The 17,433-nt window shown below is 52.7% G+C and overlaps 2 protein-coding genes across 5 annotated transcripts; both read left to right on the forward strand.

The window, feature by feature from the left end:
* Positions 1-2,082: 2,082 nt before the first annotated feature.
* On the forward strand, positions 2,083-10,073 carry PIGO (phosphatidylinositol glycan anchor biosynthesis class O; the record flags this gene model as incomplete). 3 transcript variants are annotated; one of them, XM_082656144.1, is made up of 11 exons in its annotated part: positions 2,083-2,132; positions 2,908-3,419; positions 4,025-4,168; positions 4,354-4,477; positions 5,138-5,297; positions 5,510-5,689; positions 5,916-7,440; positions 8,005-8,208; positions 8,426-8,640; positions 9,249-9,319; positions 9,473-10,073. In XM_082656144.1, 11 exons carry the CDS (start codon positions 2,083-2,085, stop codon positions 9,732-9,734), a joined length of 3,447 nt encoding a protein of 1,148 aa, XP_082512270.1. In that variant the 3' UTR covers positions 9,735-10,073. The 3 variants fall into 3 exon arrangements, with proteins under 3 accessions (XP_082512270.1, XP_082512271.1, XP_082512272.1); XM_082656145.1 differs by having other exon boundaries at positions 2,094-2,132; positions 2,879-3,419; XM_082656146.1 differs by lacking the exon at positions 8,426-8,640 and having other exon boundaries at positions 2,094-2,132; positions 2,879-3,419; positions 9,473-9,630.
* A 1,351-nt stretch (positions 10,074-11,424) lies between these two features.
* Positions 11,425-17,013, forward strand: FANCG (FA complementation group G). Of its 2 annotated transcripts, XM_082656148.1 has the most exons (14): positions 11,425-11,704; positions 11,890-11,980; positions 12,377-12,508; positions 12,740-12,942; positions 13,449-13,584; positions 13,762-13,892; positions 13,993-14,139; positions 14,274-14,425; positions 14,798-14,864; positions 15,124-15,413; positions 15,566-15,612; positions 15,787-15,942; positions 16,402-16,525; positions 16,655-17,013. In XM_082656148.1, exons 1-14 carry the CDS (start codon positions 11,609-11,611, stop codon positions 16,761-16,763), a joined length of 1,881 nt encoding a protein of 626 aa, XP_082512274.1. In that variant the 5' UTR covers positions 11,425-11,608; the 3' UTR covers positions 16,764-17,013. The 2 variants fall into 2 exon arrangements, with proteins under 2 accessions (XP_082512274.1, XP_082512273.1); XM_082656147.1 differs by lacking the exons at positions 11,425-11,704; positions 11,890-11,980; positions 12,377-12,508; ... (2 more) ...; positions 13,762-13,892; positions 13,993-14,139 and having other exon boundaries at positions 14,282-14,656.
* Positions 17,014-17,433: the final 420 nt, after the last annotated feature.

The raw sequence follows: 17,433 nt of genomic DNA on the forward strand, positions 1-17,433 counted from the left end.
AGATGAGGAGGGGACGGCCCATTTGGGCATCTGGGAGTAAAGCTGACAGGAGTTGGAAATGCAAAGGTCCTGAGGCAGAGGGTGGCTTCCTTGTAATGTGAAGAGCAAAGCAACTACAGTGGATAGAACTGAGTTAAGGAAACAAGTGGCAGCTAGATGAATCAAAGAAGGAAGTGGGGAGTCAGTGTGTAAATTTGTAGGGCCATGTAGAACCACTACAAGAATTTAGGCTTTACTCTGAGATGAGGAAACCATTGGAGACGTTTTTTTGTTTTAAATGGTAGCTTTTCTGAGATATAATTCACATACAATGTGATTCACCTGCTTAAAGTGTAAATTCAATAATTTCTAGTATATTCACAGAATTGGGCAACCATCACAATTTAGAACATTTTCATCACTGCTCCCCAACCCCACCCTGCCACAAAACCCCTGTACCCATTAGTAGTCACTCCTCTCTCCCCTCAACCCTAGACAACCACTAATTTACTTTCTGTATCTTTAGATTTACATATTCATGTAAATGGAATAATACGTGCTATTTTGTGATTGGCTTCTTTCCCTTAGCATGTTTTTTTTAAAATATTTATTTATTTGGCTGTACCAGGTCTCAGTTGTGGCACCCGGGCTCCTTGTTGCCGCGTGCGGGATCTTCATTGCAGCATGCAGGATCTTTAGTTGCGGCATGTGGGATCTAGTTCTCTGACCAGGGATCGAACCTGGGCCCCACGCATCAGGAGCGTGGAATCTCAGCCACTGAACCACTACGGAAGTCCCCTAGTGAGCATGTTTTTAGGTTTCATTCATGTAGTTGCATGTAACCACTTGTAGTACGTCATCCCTTTTTTTATTGGCCAAACAATATTCTGTTGTACAGATATACCATATTTTGTTTATCCATTTATCAGTGAAGGCCATTTGGGTTGTTTCCACCTTTTGGCTATTATGATAATGCTACTATGAACCTTCATGTGCAAGTTTTTGCGTGGCCACAGGTTTTTCTCTTGGGTATATACCTACAAGTGGAGTTGCTGGTCATATGGTAGCTCTACGTTTAACCTTTGGAAGAATTGCCAGACTTCTTTTCAAAAGCTGCTGCACCATTTTTCAATTCCAACAGCAGTTTATGAGGGTTCACATTTCTTCACACCCACATCAATGCTTGTTATTTATCTTTTTTATTATAGCCATCCTCCTGTGTTTAAAGTGGTATCTCTAGCATTTCCCTGATGGCTAATAATGTTGAGCATCTTCTCATGTGTTAATAGTTCATATATTTTCTTCGGGATTTCCCTGGTGGCACAGTGGTTAAGAATCCGCCTACCAATGCAAGGGACACGGGTTCGAGCTCTGGTCCAGGAAGATCCCACATGCTGCAGAGCAACTAAGCCCTTGTGCCACAACTACTGAGCCCCCATGCTGCAACTATTGAAGCCTGCATGCCTAGAGCCCGTGCTCCGCAACAAGAGAAGCCACTGCAAAGAGAAGCCTCCACACCGCAACGAAGAGTGGCCCCCGCTCGCCGCAACTAGAGAAAGCCCGCACACAGCAACAAAGACCAACGCAGCCAAAACTTAAAAAAAGCCTTCTTTGGAGAAATGTCTATTCAGATCCTTTGCCCATTAAAAAAATTTTTTTTAATTGAAATATAGTTGATTTACAATGTTGTGCCTCTTTGCCCATTTTTGAATTGGATTGTCTTATTACTGAGTTGTAAGATTCATCCTTGGAAAGGATGAATAATAAAATCTATCAGTTGGAGTCAGCTTGGCAAAAAGGGGGAAATAAATATTATCCCTATTTTACAGATGAGGTAATGCCCAATAATGACAGTGAGTGGCAGGGCTAGGATTCAAGCTAAGTTTGGTTCCAGAGGCTTAGATCTTAGTCTTAACCAAGAATGGACAGTGGCTCCCTGAACTCTTCTAGTTTAGGGCCTTGCCCCCAATTCTAAATTACTATACTCTCCCATCAAACTCCCGTCTCTGGCCAGCCTTGCGTTCCTTGCCGAACTTCCTCGGAGGCGCCAGCAGATGGCGATAGGGACTCCCGAGGGTCGCTCTAGCCGGCGCACGCACCTCTATGGTGCCAGGCCGCAGGCGCCGACGCTGCACTTCCGGGCGCCATTCAAGGTGAGCCAGGGTCTCCCCAAATCTCTTTGCGCTCGCTTTTGCCTGAAGTTAGGGGCCCTTCCACCCCACTAAGAGCTCGCAGTCTAGCGGGCCCCGTACCCAGGTCAGGGTGCCCAGCCGGAGGCCGGGTAGCCGCCTGAGGCGGCAGAGCCATCCGGACGTCTGGGTCCCAGCGAGGCCCAACTGCCTCAAGACCTCGCACCTCTGCCCTGCTGCGCCGGGGAGGTCGCGCTTCTGGTCTCCTGGCGATCCTGGCTGTCCGGAAGCGGAGTAGGACTCCTTCCCTTCGTCCCCTGGGTCCCCACCAGGCGGCGCCATCAGCCTGGCCGGGATTCCCCTGCGGCTGCGAGCCCTGGCCACTCCAGGGGTGTTGAAATTGGCGAGGAGAGAGGAGAAACGGGCTGTCAGAAAGCAGTCTACCACTTGGAATAAGTTTACCTCGTGGGCTGTGTTTTCCATCATTAGGATCTCCTGGCGTACAAATTCCTATGCTCCACCCCCGAAGATCCTGATTCAGGGTATTTGGGGTGGCGCCTGGAAATCACCATTTTAAAACAGCTGCTTCAGGTTGATACCCATAGCCTGCGCACCTCGCCTTCAGAAACTCTGGTATAACTGGTGGAGAGGAACATTGCATTGGGTTGGCTATGGGACTGTTTATCTTCAGGAAGGCTTCCAAGAGGAAGTGATTCTAGCTGGGCTTTGTATTGAGAGACTAGACTATCTGCTGGTTCTTTGCCTCACAGTTATGAATTCCCTCCCCCGCCACCACCAGGATGCGGAAGATCTCAGTGCTGCTCTTCCTGGCCTGGGTGGGCTTCCTCTTCTACGCCGGCATTGCTCTCTTCACCAGTGGCTTCCTGCTCACCCGTTTGGAGCTCACCAACCATAGCAGCTGCCAAGAGCCCCCAGGCCCTGGGTCCCTGCCATGGGGGAGCCGAGGGGAGCCCGGGGCCTGCTGGATGGCTTCCCGATTCTCCCGACTTGTGTTGGTGCTCATAGATGCTCTGCGATTTGACTTTGCCCAGCCCCAGCTCTCACATGTTTCTGGGGAGCCTCCCACCTCCCTGCCCTTCCTGGGCAAACTGGGCTTCTTGCAGAGGATCCTGGAAATTCAGCCCCACCATGCCAGGCTCTACCAGTCCAAGGTTGACCCCCCGACCACCACCATGCAGCGCCTCAAGGCCCTCACCACCGGCTCACTGCCTACCTTTATTGACGCTGGCAGTAATTTTGCCAGCTACGCCATAGCGGAAGACAATCTCGTTAAGCAGCTTACCAGTACAGGTTAGTCAGGCCTCTTTGGTGGCCAGGAGTACCTTGGCAAATTTCTTTAGACGTCAGAGAGCCAGAACTTTGGGTGCCCAGCTGCGTGCTTGACTAGGAGGACAGGAAGGAGAAAGAGACCCTGACTCTGTATGCAGGGAGCTCAGGTCCGGGCTCTGTCCTTCTGGCGTTTGTAATCTGCATGGGGTATTGGTTTTACTTTGGGCGAGCTCTCAGTAAAGGGGCAGGGGAGAGACGAAAAGAAGATGTGGGTCTGGTATTTTCAAAAGCGTGGAGAAGAGAGCAGAGGGTCCAGGCCCCGTCCACTCACTGACTGGGAAAAAGCAATATGTACCCAGGAAAAATAGAGCAGCAGAGGTAGCCAGGGGCTGAGAACTAGCAGAGCTTTTTATAGGAATAAGTAGTAAAAGGTCTGGGTGGAGTATGGTTACCAGGGAAAGCTTCCTGGCAGAAAATTTTAGGCCTTGAAGGATAAAGAGTTGTTTGGATGGAACTGCTGTGCCTTATAGTGCATGGTTGGGATTTCTGATAGATCTTTAAAAGGCCTTTCCTCTTCCCCGTCTCCTGACTCCTGCTCAGGCTGTGACCCACTCATGTCCCTGCAGGGAGGCGTGTGGTCTTCATGGGAGATGAAACCTGGAACGATCTTTTTCCTGGAGCTTTCTCCCAAGCTTTCTTTTTCCCGTCCTTCGATGTTAGAGACCTACACACAGTGGACAATGGTATCCTGGAACACCTCTACCCAATCAGTGAGCACGGGGCCAGAGGCAGGCCTAAGACTGGGAGCTGGGGAGGGCTATGTCAGTCCACAAATTCTGAACCTCCCATGGATGCAGTGGCCTGGGCTTGTGCCCCTGGACATAGGAGCATCAGAGCCTGGCTGGGGTTGAGGAGTGGGCCTTAGTCCCCTGTGCTCAGGTTCTCTCCTTCACAGTGGACAGTGGTGAATGGGATGTGCTGATTACTCACTTCCTGGGTGTGGATCACTGTGGCCACAAGCATGGCCCTCATCATCCTGAAATGGCCAAGAAACTTAGCCAAATGGACCAGGTGATCCAGTGAGTGTGGGATATTGGCTGGGGGAGTGGGTTTGTGTCTGAGAATCTCATAATATATGGTCCCAAGAGAAAAAAAATCTTTATTTGGAACTCTTACTTGGCTAAATTCTGTCTTCTCTAGGCCTTTTTCTGAAGCTAGGGGCCTCATCCGTTTTGAGTAACTTAGCATGTGATTTTGGGCAGTAGGGTTATGACCGAGGAAGTGTTTTTCTGCCAGAGGTCTAGGCCCTACTAGTGGAAGTTAATTGGCTGGGGGTGAATGGGCCCCTGAGAAAAATCTTTTTTAAATTTATTTATTTATTTATTTATTTTTGGCTGCGTTGAGTCTTCGTTGCTGCGCACGGGCTTTCTCTAATTGCGGCGAGCAGGGGCTACTCTTCATTGCGGTGCGCGGGATTCTCCTTGCGGTGGCTTCTCTTGTTGCAGAGCACAGGTTCTAGGCACGTGGGCTTCAGTAGTGTGGCTTGCGGGCCCTAGAGCGCAGGCTCAGCAGTTGTGGCGCACGGGCTTAGTTGCTCTGCGGCATGTGGGATCTTCCCGGACCAGGGCTCGAACCCGTGTCCCCTGCATGGGCAGGTGGATTCTTAACCACTGCGTCACCAGGGAAGTCCCTGAGAACAATCATTATCCCTACCTTCTGACACATTTCTTGGCCCCCAGGGGACTCGTGGAGCGTCTGGAGAATGACACGCTGCTGGTAGTGACTGGGGACCATGGGATGACCACGAGTGGGAACCATGGAGGGGACAGTGAGCTGGAGACCTCAGCTGCACTTTTTCTGTATAGTCCCACAGCCCTCTTCCCCAGCGCCCCACCAGAGGTGAGGCCTGAGCTGTGCTTTGTGTGGTTTCCCGCTATTCAGTCCGCATCATAATCGTAGCATCCTCGTGGATCCCTCCATTTTAAGCCCCCAAATTCATAACCCTGGGCATCCCCCATTCTTATTTCCTACCTAGGCCCCTATGTCTTCCATCCTAAACAACTGACCTCAGCTTTTTGTTGAACCCGTTGACCCCTGTCCTTGTTCTCTAGGAGCCAGAGGTAATTCCTCAAATCAGCCTTGTGCCTACGCTGGCCCTGCTGTTGGGCCTGCCCATCCCATTTGGGAACATCGGGGAGGTGATAGCTGAGGTCTTCTCGGAGGTCGAAGACTCCCAGCCTCACTCTTCTACTCTGGCCCAAGCCTCAGCTCTCCATCTCAATGCCCAGCAGGTAGGTAATGGGCTGGGCTTCAGGTGACAGAGTTAGGTTGAGCATGGGAGAAGCATAATGACCCACTCTGTTGTCCTTTGTTCAGTCTTAATATCACATTCCATAGCCAAGTACGCCCTCTCTCCCTGTCCTGGACGGAGTTTGGGTCCCTGATTTCTAGGTACCCCACATGGTAATACTTGTCCTTGTCTGTGTCCCAGTTCACGTCTCTGATCTTTTCTGCCAGGTGTCCCGATTTCTTCACACCTACTCAACTGCTGCTCAGGACCTCCAAGTTAAGGAGCTTCATCGACTGCAGAACCTCTTCTCCAAAGCTTCTGCTGACTACCAGCGGCTTCTGCAGAGCCCCCCGGGGGCTGAGGCAGCACTACAGACTGTGATTACTGAGCTGCAGCAGTTCCTGCGGGGAGTTCGGGCCATGTGCATTGAGTCTTGGGCTCGTTTTTCTCTGGTCCGCATGGCAGGGGGTGCTGCTCTCTTGGCTGCTACCTGCTTTCTTTGCCTACTGGTATCCCAGTGGGCAGCATCCCCAGGCTTCTATTTCCGCCCTCTCCTAATACCCATGGCCTGGGGTTTGACTGGAGCCTTAGTGTGTGCTGGACTCCTGGCAACTACTGGGCTGAAGCTGGATTCAGTGGTTCTAGGGGCCATGGCTGCAGTGGGCTCACTTCTGCCTTTTCTGTGGAAAGCCTGGGCTAGCTGGGGAGCTAAGAGGCCCCTGGCAGCCCTGCTTCCCATGCCTGGGCCTGTCCTGTTACTCCTGCTCATTCGCTTTGCTGGTTTCTTCTCTGATAGCTTTGTTATAGCCGAGGCCAGGGCCGCCCCCTTCCTTTTGATCTCACTTATCTTGCTCCTGGTTGCCCAGCTTCACTGGGAGGGCAAGCTGCTGCCACCTAAGCTACTCACAATACCTCGCCTTGGCTTTCTGACCCCAGCAGGCCCCCCACGTCACAATGGCACGCATGCCCTGGGGCTTGGAGTTGGGTTGCTTTTATGTATAAGGCTAGCTGGGCTTTTTCATCGCTGCCCTGAAGAGACGCCTGCTTGCAGCTCCTCTCCCTGGCTGAGTCCCCTGGCATCCATGGTGGGTGGTCGAGCCAAGAATGTGTGGTATGGAGCTTGTGTGGGGGCGCTGGCGGCCCTGTTAGCTGCCGTGCGCCTGTGGCTTCGCCGCTATGGTAATCTCAAGAGTCCTGAGCCCCCTGTGCTCTTTGTGCGCTGGGGGCTGCCGCTGATGGGACTAGGCACTGCCGCCTACTGGGCCTTGGCATCAGGGGCGGATGAAGCACCCCCACGTCTCCGGGCCCTGGTCGCTGGGGCATCAGTTATGTTACCTAGGGCTGTGGCCGGGTTGGCTGCTTCAGGGCTCATGCTGCTGCTCTGGAGGCCTGTGACGGTGCTGGTGAAAGCTGCAGCGGGTGCTCCACGGACCAGGACTGTCCTCACTCCCTTCTCAGGCCCCCCCACTTCTCAGGCTGACCTGGATTATGTGGTTCCTCAAATCTACCGACACATGCAGGAGGAGTTCCGGGGCCGGCTAGAGAGGACCAAATCTCAGGGCCCCCTGACGGTGGCCGCCTATCAGTTGGGGAGTGTCTACTCGGCTGCTATGGTCACGGCCCTCACCCTCTTGGCCTTTCCACTTCTGCTATTGCATGCAGAGCGCATTAGCCTTGTGTTCCTGCTTCTGTTTCTGCAGAGCTTCCTTCTCCTGCATCTGCTTGCTGCTGGGATACCCATCACCACCCCTGGTAAATACATATCTCAGCCCTGATTCATCCAAGGACAGTAGTGATGTGAATTCAGCCCCTCTTATTTTCAGGGAGGTGTTGCTCCTCAGGTTCTTCACCTTGATACAGGGTCTCACGCCGCAACAGTTGAGAGGGTCTTCCTGATGTCCTGTCTCTTATCTGCTGTAGCCAAGCTGATTGATCCCTCCCATTGGCTTTCAGGGCCAGCAGGGTTCATGGAGGAGGGAGACAAACAGTACTCCAAGACTCAATTCTTAATGGAAATGTTACATCCTCGTGAGCGCATTTCCTGATTCTCCAGTGATGAGAGTGGTGAATTGAGCATATTCACCACTCATAGTGAGCTGTGTGTATATGAGAGAAAGAGGCTGACCACAGATTAGAGCAGTGGGGCTTTGTGCCACGGAGGGAATAACAGAGTGTTGACTGTTAGAAGCTTGGGGTGATGGGCATGCTCGTGTGTAAGAGACAGCACTGAGGTCGTAGGTGTATATGATCTTGGGGCAGTGGGCTGTGGGTTAGGGAGTGGGATGTGACTGTAAAGAGGCATATCTCTTCCTCCAGGTCCTTTTACTGTGCCTTGGCAGGCAGTTTCTGCTTGGGCCTTCATGGCAACACAGACCTTCTATTCCACGGGTCACCAGCCCGTCTTTCCAGCTATCCATTGGCATGCTGCCTTCGTGGGAGTCCCAGAGGGCCATGACTTTACCTGGCTGTCTGCTTTGCTGGTGGGAACCAACACCTTTGCCTCCCATATCCTCTTTGCAGGTAACTCCTCATTCCTCCCTTGCTTCCATTGTTTACTCTGGCTTTGTGGAAGGAAAGGAAACCCCAGGATTTGAGTGGGGAAATGTGATTTTGTTAGATCTTTGGCACCCCTTGGCCTTTGCTAATTGGAGGCTGAGCCAACTAGGGTAGTTGGGGGCCACGGTGGCCTGGTCCCTGGGTCCTCCATTGATTCTAGCCCTGCCTTCCTCTGAGGCAGTAGGTTGCCCATTGCTCCTGCTCTGGCCCTTTCTCTGTGAGAGTCAAGGGCCCCGGAAGAGGCGGCAGCCCCCAGGGAATGAAGCTGAGGCCAGAGTCAGGCCTGAGGAGGAGGAGGAGCCACTGATGGAGATGCGGCTCCGGGACGCGCCTCACCACTTCAATGCAGCGCTGCTGCAGCTGGGCCTCAAGTACCTCTTTGTCCTTGGTATTCAGGTGGGTGCAGGGGAGAGATCATGGAGTTAGTGATCTTTTCTCATGCTGTACATCACATTCTTTCACACTTTGCCAAAACCCTAGGAGAGAGCCTTGACTGAGGTATAGATAAGTGAAGTGATTGCCCAAAGGCCAGTGGCCTCAAATGGCAGTATTAAGACTTGAACCTGGGTCTCCTTCATCCTAGTCTTGGATTGTTTCCTCTCTACAAGCTAGATCTGGACCTGATGGTTTCATCTGGGGATTACTCCATTAGTGGACAGACTGGAAAATCTGAGGTGATGGCCAGGATTCTTTCCCAATCTGTGATCATTGATCTTCCTTTCCTTCAGAGGCAGAAGGTGTGACTGACATTCCCTCCACCCTGGGAGGCAGAGCCTGAGTGTCAGCAGCACAGATGAATAGTGCTTGCCCAAGGTCACACTGCAAGTCGTGGCTGGGCCAGGAAAAGAATTAGGTCTCCTAATTCCTAACCCAGGGTTTTTTTCCACTGACACACACTACTTTCCTTCCCCTTCCATTCTTCACAGGGACCTGCAGCAATTCTCTATACGACCTGCTTCCTCCTCCCCTTCCTTAATAACTTGACCTCTCCTCTCTTCCCTTAGATTTTGGCCTGTGCCTTGGCAGCCTCCATCCTCCGCAGGCATCTCATGGTCTGGAAGGTGTTTGCCCCCAAGTGAGTGGATTTGCTTGAGAAGTATTGGTGTGGGGGAGGGTGAAGCTTGGAGCAAACAATGAACATTCAGAGTGGACAAGGTTTTGCCTCAGCAGGGAAAAGGCTCTAGACCTCCTGTCTGTGTCCTTTGAGATTCCCCACCTTTCTTTGCAGGTTCATTTTTGAGGCCGTGGGCTTCATTGTGAGCAGCGTGGGACTTTGCCTGGGCATAGCTTTGGTGATGCGAGTGGATGGTGCTGTGAGCTCCTGGTTCAGGCAGTTAGTTCTGGCCCAGCAGAAGGCTGGAGAACAATCAAGCCTGGTCTGTACGGGTGCTGGATCATCTGCAAGAGAGGCTCAGTCACACCTCTTACCACCATGCAGCCAGGATCTACTGGCATCTGGGACTTCATTATTTTATAATTCAAAATCATAGTGGAGCCTAATCCGTAACTCCTGCTTTGGATACATCTGAGAGACTGAGGGGCTGCCTCCGAAGTGGAATGAAATAATGATGTAAATATGTGTGTCTGAGGTGTAGGGGAGCCCCCACTGTCCTGTAGGGGATATGTGGAGGGTCAGTCTCCCCTCATCCAGGCACAGATGGGATCAGCCGTCTTATGGAGACCTGGCCACATCTGAGAACTCTGGGAGGTGGTTGGAGTTGTCTGAATTCACTTCTCCCAACTCCTCCCAAATCACTACTGTTATTCCACCTGCCATTTTCCTTTGCCATGGAACATATTTTATTAAATTCTTTTGCTTTGGCTGATAACAGAGATGGCTGAAAAGACAGGCCCAGGCATCATGGAGCACACAGACTTTCACTGTCTAAAGCCCCAATAGTGCTGTATCTCCTCCTCCTCAACTGTGTCCTTTCACTTCAGAACACCCTTTGCCCTTCACGTCTGTGGAGGCTTCCCTGGTTTCCCAACCTATGCTGCCTTTTATCAGACCTACTCATCCATCTAACACACCTTGTCCCATTGATTATTCCTGACTTGAAGCCTAAATTTTATGAATCTAATGCTCCTCACACATCTCCTGTGCCCTCCATCCACCTCACTACCCCTGTGTCATGTTGAAGTGCTGGCATGAAATCCTTATGGAAACATCCATCAAAGAAGTGGGGAAGAGGTTCTGAGAAGGGTCAGGACTGGGGTTTGAGGTTTGAGGGTGCCCAGGACAGGAAGAGATGATGTATATGATTTGCAAATAATTTCTCCCACTTTGTGACTTTTCTTTGAGTTTTCTTTTATTTCTTTTTTTTAATTGAGGTATAATTGACATCTTTGAATTTTCTTTTCTTCCCAGTTTATTGAGATATAATTGACATACATCACTGGATAAGTTTAAGGTGTCCAGCATAACAGTTTAACTTACATCTTCGAATTTTCTTGACGGTGTCTTTGTAGCACAAGAGTTTTTAATTTTAATGAAGTCCAATTTATCCATTTTGAGTTGACTTTATAGATGGCAAGTGTCGCAGCTTGTTTCTTCTTTGCATACGGATCTCCAATTCTACTCCATATGTTGAAAGGACTGGGCAGGTATATTTGAGCAGGGCAGGCTGCACAGGCACAGGGCTGCGCTGCCAGCTAGTCGGACTGCATGTGGTTGAGCAGACTGTGGTGAGCGTGTTGGTGCTCCATGGTGAGCAGAGATAGGATGGGCCGATTACCGAGGGCCTCGGTCTCAGGTCAGTTCTTTTTGAAGACACTTCTGGGGCTGGACCTTTTGAGGCGGCTCCCGGCGGTACTACAACTCCCAGCGTGCATCGCGCGGGCCAGCCCTCCGCGGCGGGGGAGATCCCCGGCCGACCTGGATGTGTGGCGGCAAGGGAAGAGCTGAGCCGCGGGTTCCGGGTTTTTGAGGTTGACTTAAGGCTTTGGCCTCCGCGAGGGCTGAGCAACGGAACTGCGAGCCGTGTGACCTACCCACTCAGACACGCCCCCGGCCTCTGGCCCGCCTCTGCCTTCCCCTCTGGTCTGGCCCCGACTCGTTTCTTCTTCCAGTTTCCCGCGGGGAGTAACCCTTGACGACGACCAACCGCAGCCGAGCATTTTGCCGGCCGGGCCAATCTGAGGCGCGGGTGGAAGAGGCGGAGGTAGAAGCCCCGCCAGGCAGCCAGCGGGGTGTCCGTTTCTCCCGGAAAGGGTAGGCCGCCCCGGCTGGAACCCCGAGGGGAGCAAAAGAACCTTGGCGGGGTGCGGAAGTGCATGGGCCTCTCCGCTCTCAGTGGGGCGTCGGAGGGGCCAGGCTTACCCTTCAGCGGCACTCTTCACGTGTCTGGGCCCAGTCTCGGCCGCCATGGCTCACAGGACCCCTCCGGGCTCTTCAGCCTCACACGCCAGCTGCCTGGACCTGTGGAGGGAAAAGAATGACCAACTAGTTCAACAGGCCAAGGTAACGCGGTTGCTGGGACCCTCGCTTTGCAACCTCAAAATACCAGGAAAGGGGTATGCAGTGGATTCACGCACCCTTTAGGAGCGTGACCTCCCCTAAAGAGCCAGAAATGGCTGGTGAATGACATCCCTTGCCACAGCTGCAAGGGGAGAGGGAAGGACTGTACCCCACCCCACATTTGTTAGGTTGCTCAGGACTCAGGTCTGTCTCCGAGGCGACAGCAGTTGGCTCAAGATGCACTGGAAGGGCTCCGGGGACTCCTCCATAGTCTGCAGGGTAAGTAGCGCCCCCTCTCCAGTTGCAGCGAGTGGGGGCCACTCTTCGTTGTGGTGCGCGGGCCCCTCATTGCGGTGGCTTCTCTTATTGTGGAGCATGGGCTCTAGGTGCGTGGGCTTCAGTGGTTGTGGCACGCAGGCTCAGTAGTTGTGGCTCGCAGGCTCTAGAGCGCAGGCTCAGCAGCTGTGGCATACAGGCCTAGTTGCTCCGCGGCATGTGGGATCCTCCCGGACCAGGGCTCGAGCCCGTGTCCCCTACATTGGCAGGTAGATTCTTAACCACTGCGCCACCAGGGAAGTCTCCAAAGGGTGGATTCTTTATTGAGGCCATTTTGGTTGTGGTGGGGTGATCTCTTTCACCTGAGAGTGGTTGTGAGACCAGCATTTGTTGCTCCAGGGCTCCCTGCGGCTGTTTCTGTTCTCCGCTTGGAACTGACTGTCATCTGCAATTTCATTACCCTGAGGGCAGGCCTGGCCCAGGGTTTCACTGAGGACCTGGTACAGAATATCCAGCAGGGCCTAGAGAGAGGTGAGGACCAGAGATTGCCTTCCATGCCCCTGCCAGCCTCAGGCTGGGCTTAAGTTCTTGCAAGGGGGATAGGAGGAGCAACATAATCTGTCACCTCCACGGAGATGCCCTTCCCTGATCCTCCATGTGCTCCTTGGACCAGGAGCACCTTTGTGACCTTTGGGCTCCTGCAGAGAAGAAACGCCAGAGATGAGGCCCCACCTCAGCTGTATGTGTATGTATACTCTACAGTGCTGGAGACCCAGGAGCAGCTGAAGGCCAGGCTGGAACATGGGCTCAGGGGGCTGTGGGACTCCGTCCTCCATGTTTCCTCCCTTCTGCCGGAGCTGCTCCCTGTCCTTCACCACCTTGCTGGCCTGCAGGCTGCCCTTTGGCTGAGCACTGACCGTCTTGGGGACCTGACCTTGCTGCTGCAGACCCTGAATGTTAGCCAGGTAATTCAGGTAGTGATCTGGATCTAAGGGTCTCTTTCCTCCTCACACCCTTCCTAGCTGCAGTATCATCATTATGTGTTGGAAAGGCTGCTGGGTTGGTGTTCAGAAGACCCAGGTTCTCTCAGGGACTCTTAGGTGACCTTGCTCTGGTTTGTTCCTCATTGGAGGGATTCTCTTGGGAGCTTGATTATCTTGGGTAGAATTAGAGCTCTCATGACCTTGCTGAAGTCACCTCCCAGTCTCAGTCTTTTCATCAGTAACCCAAACATGGTCGTTGCCCTGTGTCCTTGTGGGCTTATCCTGAGTGAGGAGACTCATTAAAATAGATCATTTCTGCCCCAGGTTTTTCTTCCTCCCTTTATCCTTGCCCCACAGCTATCGATCTCTTAGAATTGAGGGAGCAAGAATCAGGAGGATCCTTAAGTTCAAAGTCCAGCCAGGGTGGACTGAGATAGGTGAAGGGGTAGTTACAGGCTTGGAACCTCTGATCATCCTTCTTTCCCCAGAGCAGAGCCTCTGAGGATCTGCTGCTGCTCCTGAAAACTTGGAGGCCCCCAGCTGAGGAGTCAGATGCTCCGTTGACCCTGCAGGATGCCCAGAACTTGAGGGGTGTCCTTCTGACAGCATTTGCTTATCGCCAAGGCCAGCTAGCAATCTGACTTGTCCCTTCCTCCCCACTCCCTGTCTTAAGGGGTCCTCTGGGCTCATGTCTTCTCTATCCTCTACCCTTCAGCTCAGTAGAGCTTCTCTGTGCTCTTCTTCCCCATCATGCCCCCTGCCCTTTTGGCCTCTCTAAGCTCACACCCTGGTTGCCCACAGGCCTCCAGGAGCTGATCACAGGGAACCTGCCCAGGGCACTGAGCAGCCTGCATGAAGCGGCCTCAGGTCTGTGCCCACGGCCTGTGTTGGTCCAGGTGTACACAGCCCTGGGGACCTGTCTTCGTAAGATGGTAAAGACAGTCTTAGGGTGGGTTGGGGAACCCAGGGGTGTTAGGAGCAGCTTTCTGCTTTGTGAGGGTAGCTGAGGCTTGTGTCCTCTCACCACTCTAGGGCAGTCCACAGAGAGCTCTGCTGTACTTGGTTGCAGCCCTGAAAGGGGAATCAACCTGGGGTCCCCCGCTTCTGGAGGCCTCCAGGCTGTATCGGCAACTGGAGAACACGGCAGCAGAGATTGAGTGTCTGGAGCTGCTGGTTGAGGTAAGGAGCTGTGTCAGGCGAAGATACGGGGACTGCTGAGATGCTTGTGTTGGGGTAACTAGTCAAGGTATAAGTAGAAGGAAGTATGGTTCTCAGGGATTATAGATATACGTTCTTCTTTTTGTTCTCTCTAGGCCTTGAGTGTCGCTCATATCCCTGAAGCCCCACAGCTTCTCATTGAGGTAGAGTTACTACTCCCACGACCTGACCCAGCCTCACCCCTTCACTGTGGCACACAGAGCCAGGCCAAGTACCTGCTGGCAAGCCGATGCCTACAGACGGGAAGGTGAGGTTCACCTTGCTCACCTGAGCTCCTCTTCCCACTTCTGACGCCTCCCCTGTGCTGTGACTCTGCTTCTGTTCTTACGAGTTGGGGGGAATGGACAAGTCAGGGGCAGGACATGGTTCCCCACTCTCAGCTTCCTGCCTTGCTGCTGGACCTGAACTGAGGATTCTTTACCCAGACACTAACCTCGTGTATCTTGAAAATTCTAAAGTCTTCTCCCAAATCCAGTCTGTAAGTAGTAGAGATCCATATCGAGCCCCAGTGTTGGAGTCCCCAAACCTCGCCCTCCCCACACCCCAGTGCCCTTAGCTAAAAGCCCTTGGAGTGCCCTGCTGTGGCCTAAGGTGAGGCTCATGGGTTATGACTCTTCAGGGCAGAGAATGCTGCAGAACATTACCTGGACCTGCTGGCCCTGTTGCTGGATGGCTCGGAGCCAAAGGTGGGTATGTCGTGTTTCTCTGCAATGGGGTGGAAGGGTTGGAGTCTCCTTTGGAGTAGAGCAGGACTTCTTTTTTCTGACTTTTCCTCTGCTGTTCTTTCTGTCCAATCTGGGGCACCAGACTGGGAAGGTTCCCAGAGCAAGGGGGGATTTGGGCAGCAAGCAATGGGTGGTCTCTGCATGATACCAGAGCCTGGTGAAGAGGTTGGGGGTGGTGGCTCATGTCTCTTCAAGACATTGCATTCTCCTCCCACCCCAGTTCTCCCCACCCCCATGCCCCCGAGGGCCCTGTGTGCCTGAGGTGTTCTTGGAGGCAGCAGCAGCGCTGATTCAGGCAGGCCGAGCCCAGGATGCTTTGACCGTGTGTGAGGAGCTGCTTAGCCGCATGTCATCCCTGCGTCCCAAGAGGCCCCGGCTGTGGGAAGATGCCAGAAGAGGAACCAAAGAGTTACCACACTGCTCACCCTGGGTCTCTGCCACCTATTTGCTTCAGGGCCACGCTCGGGTGCAACTAGGGGCCCAAAAGGAGGCAATTAGTGAATTTAGCCGGTGAGCCCAGGAAGCCAACCAGGACCCTCCAGGAAATGTGGAGGGATAATTTTCTAATTGGGACCTGAGTTGGTGAGCTCCATTCTTATCTACTCACCCCTAGAGTTTCTGAGGTTGACTCTTCTTTACCCCTGCTCTGTGTCCCACTTCAGGTGCCTTGAGCTGCTCTTCCAGGCCACACCCACGGATAAAGAACAAGGTGATCTAGACTCTCAGTTTTCCTCTGTGGTGGTGGTGGCTTCCTTTCCATGTGTCCTAGCCCACCAGGAGATTTAAGAGAAAGGGACTCCAAACAAGAGATAGAGAGGGGACTTGAGGTGTTGGTGACAGTGTGGCTGGGAACACATGTCTTGACTTTGGGAGTGGTCTCCAGGGCCTGCTTCCAGCTGTGAGCAGGGGTGTGCATCAGATGTGGCACTACAACAGCTTCGCGCAGCCGCCCTGATTAGTCGTGGACTGGAATGGGTGGCCAGTGGCCAGGATACCAAAGCCCTACAGGACTTCCTTCTCAGTGTGCAGGTGTGCCCAGGTATGTACATGTGCAAGACATCAGCTATGCACAGGTGCATAAGGACAGAGAGGGCCGTGGGGGAGGTACTTGGGGATTAGTGTAAGAGTGATGTTCCTTGATAGGAGGGGTGAATGGGGTTGTGCCTGTATATATATAGGGATATATCCAGGTGTGTAGACATATGCAAGACATATACAAGTGTGTATGAAGGCCTCTCAGGAGTTCTCTAGGCTTCCCAGTGTCTTCAGACACAGAGACCATAACTGTGCTGAGAATGTGTTGGGCAGGAGCAGGGTCAGCTGGGCCCTTTGTCCTGGGCAGGCAGTGCCCAGGGCTAGGCATGGTTGGCAGTGATGTACCCCTGGTACCATGTAGGCAAGACACTTCCCTGTTCTAGGCCTTAGTTTTCCCTTTTATAAAATGGTGCTTAAGTCTGTGTCAAGTTCTAAGGCTCTCTACTCTGGGGTGGGGCTACAGGTAATCAAGACGCTTCCTTTCACCTGCTTCAGACTCTGAGGAGGCTGGATCGGAGGGATGAGGCCACTGCTCTCTGGCGGAGGCTGGAGGCCCAAACTGAGTTGCCGCAGGAGAATGCTGCATGGTGAGGTTAAGAGGCAGCTGGCGTCCTGGAGTCCTTGGGCCTGTTGGGAGTGGTGGTGAATGAAAGGGAGGGAATGGCTGTGCAGTCTTCTGCCTGTCCTCCCTTAGACATCACCCTTTTTGTTTTCAGGTCTCTCCCCCTGTACCTAGAAACCTGTTTGGGCTGGATCCATCCCCCTGACCATGAAACCCTTCTTGAGGAATTTCGGACGTCTCTGCTGGAGACTTGTGACCTGTAGCTGCCACGTTTCAAAGAACCTGAGCTGGGGCCTCAGTGGGCCATCTGTGGGGAGGGCTTTCTGCTATACCGTCCTTGGGGAACATGGCTGGAGCTGACCATTCCAATATAAGTCTGGCATTGGAGAGGCTGGTGGTAGTTCTCCAAAATTTGGTCTGGTTATTGCTGTTCTGGTTCCAGAAGAAGCCCCCATTCCACCAACAAGGCATTGACTTTGCTCATAGCACCTTTTTTCCTGTTTGCCTTTTCATGTGTTGAGTAAAATTTCATGCCTATCTCTTGTCTGCCTACTATATACACTTGAGTGGGAAGACAAAGCTGTCTGATTCAGTTGAGTGCTGGTTGTCTATGATACCTTCTCCCAACATCATCTACCTTATGAGCCTCAGGAGAAAGGGCTACAGGAATCCTTACTCAGGTGGCAGTGCTTTTAGTCCTTCTTGTTGCCTAAAAGTAAAACCCCAAAGCCCAGGATCCTTTGTGAGGTGACAGAATGAGTGGAGTTAGGTCTGGAAGGTGGTGTCCTCAGGAGAAGGGCAAGTATCTGATTCTTAGAGCAGAGAGACAAGCAGACCTGAGTCTCTCAGAATGACTCCCCACCCCCTCCCTCATTCCAGATTTGGATTTCCACTGTGTCAGTCAAATGTGACTGTGTGGATAGGGGGTGAAGG

This window comes from Grampus griseus, assembly GCF_964374135.1.
Source record: "Grampus griseus genome assembly, chromosome: 6".
In the NCBI taxonomy this organism is placed as follows: Eukaryota; Metazoa; Chordata; class Mammalia; order Artiodactyla; family Delphinidae; genus Grampus; species Grampus griseus.

What these genes read in the sequence shown, in the direction of transcription:
- FANCG (XM_082656148.1), top strand. Translation starts at nt 11,609, where the DNA reads ATGGCTCACAGGACCCCTCCGGGCTCTTCAGCCTCACACGCCAGCTGC. An exon ending in AGCATTTGCTTATCGCCAAG is followed by an intron (nt 13,585 to 13,761) that starts GCCAGCTAGCAA and finishes GGTTGCCCACAG; the next exon opens with GCCTCCAGGAGCTGATCACA. An exon ending in TGGATGGCTCGGAGCCAAAG is followed by an intron (nt 14,865 to 15,123) that starts GTGGGTATGTCG and finishes CTCCCACCCCAG; the next exon opens with TTCTCCCCACCCCCATGCCC.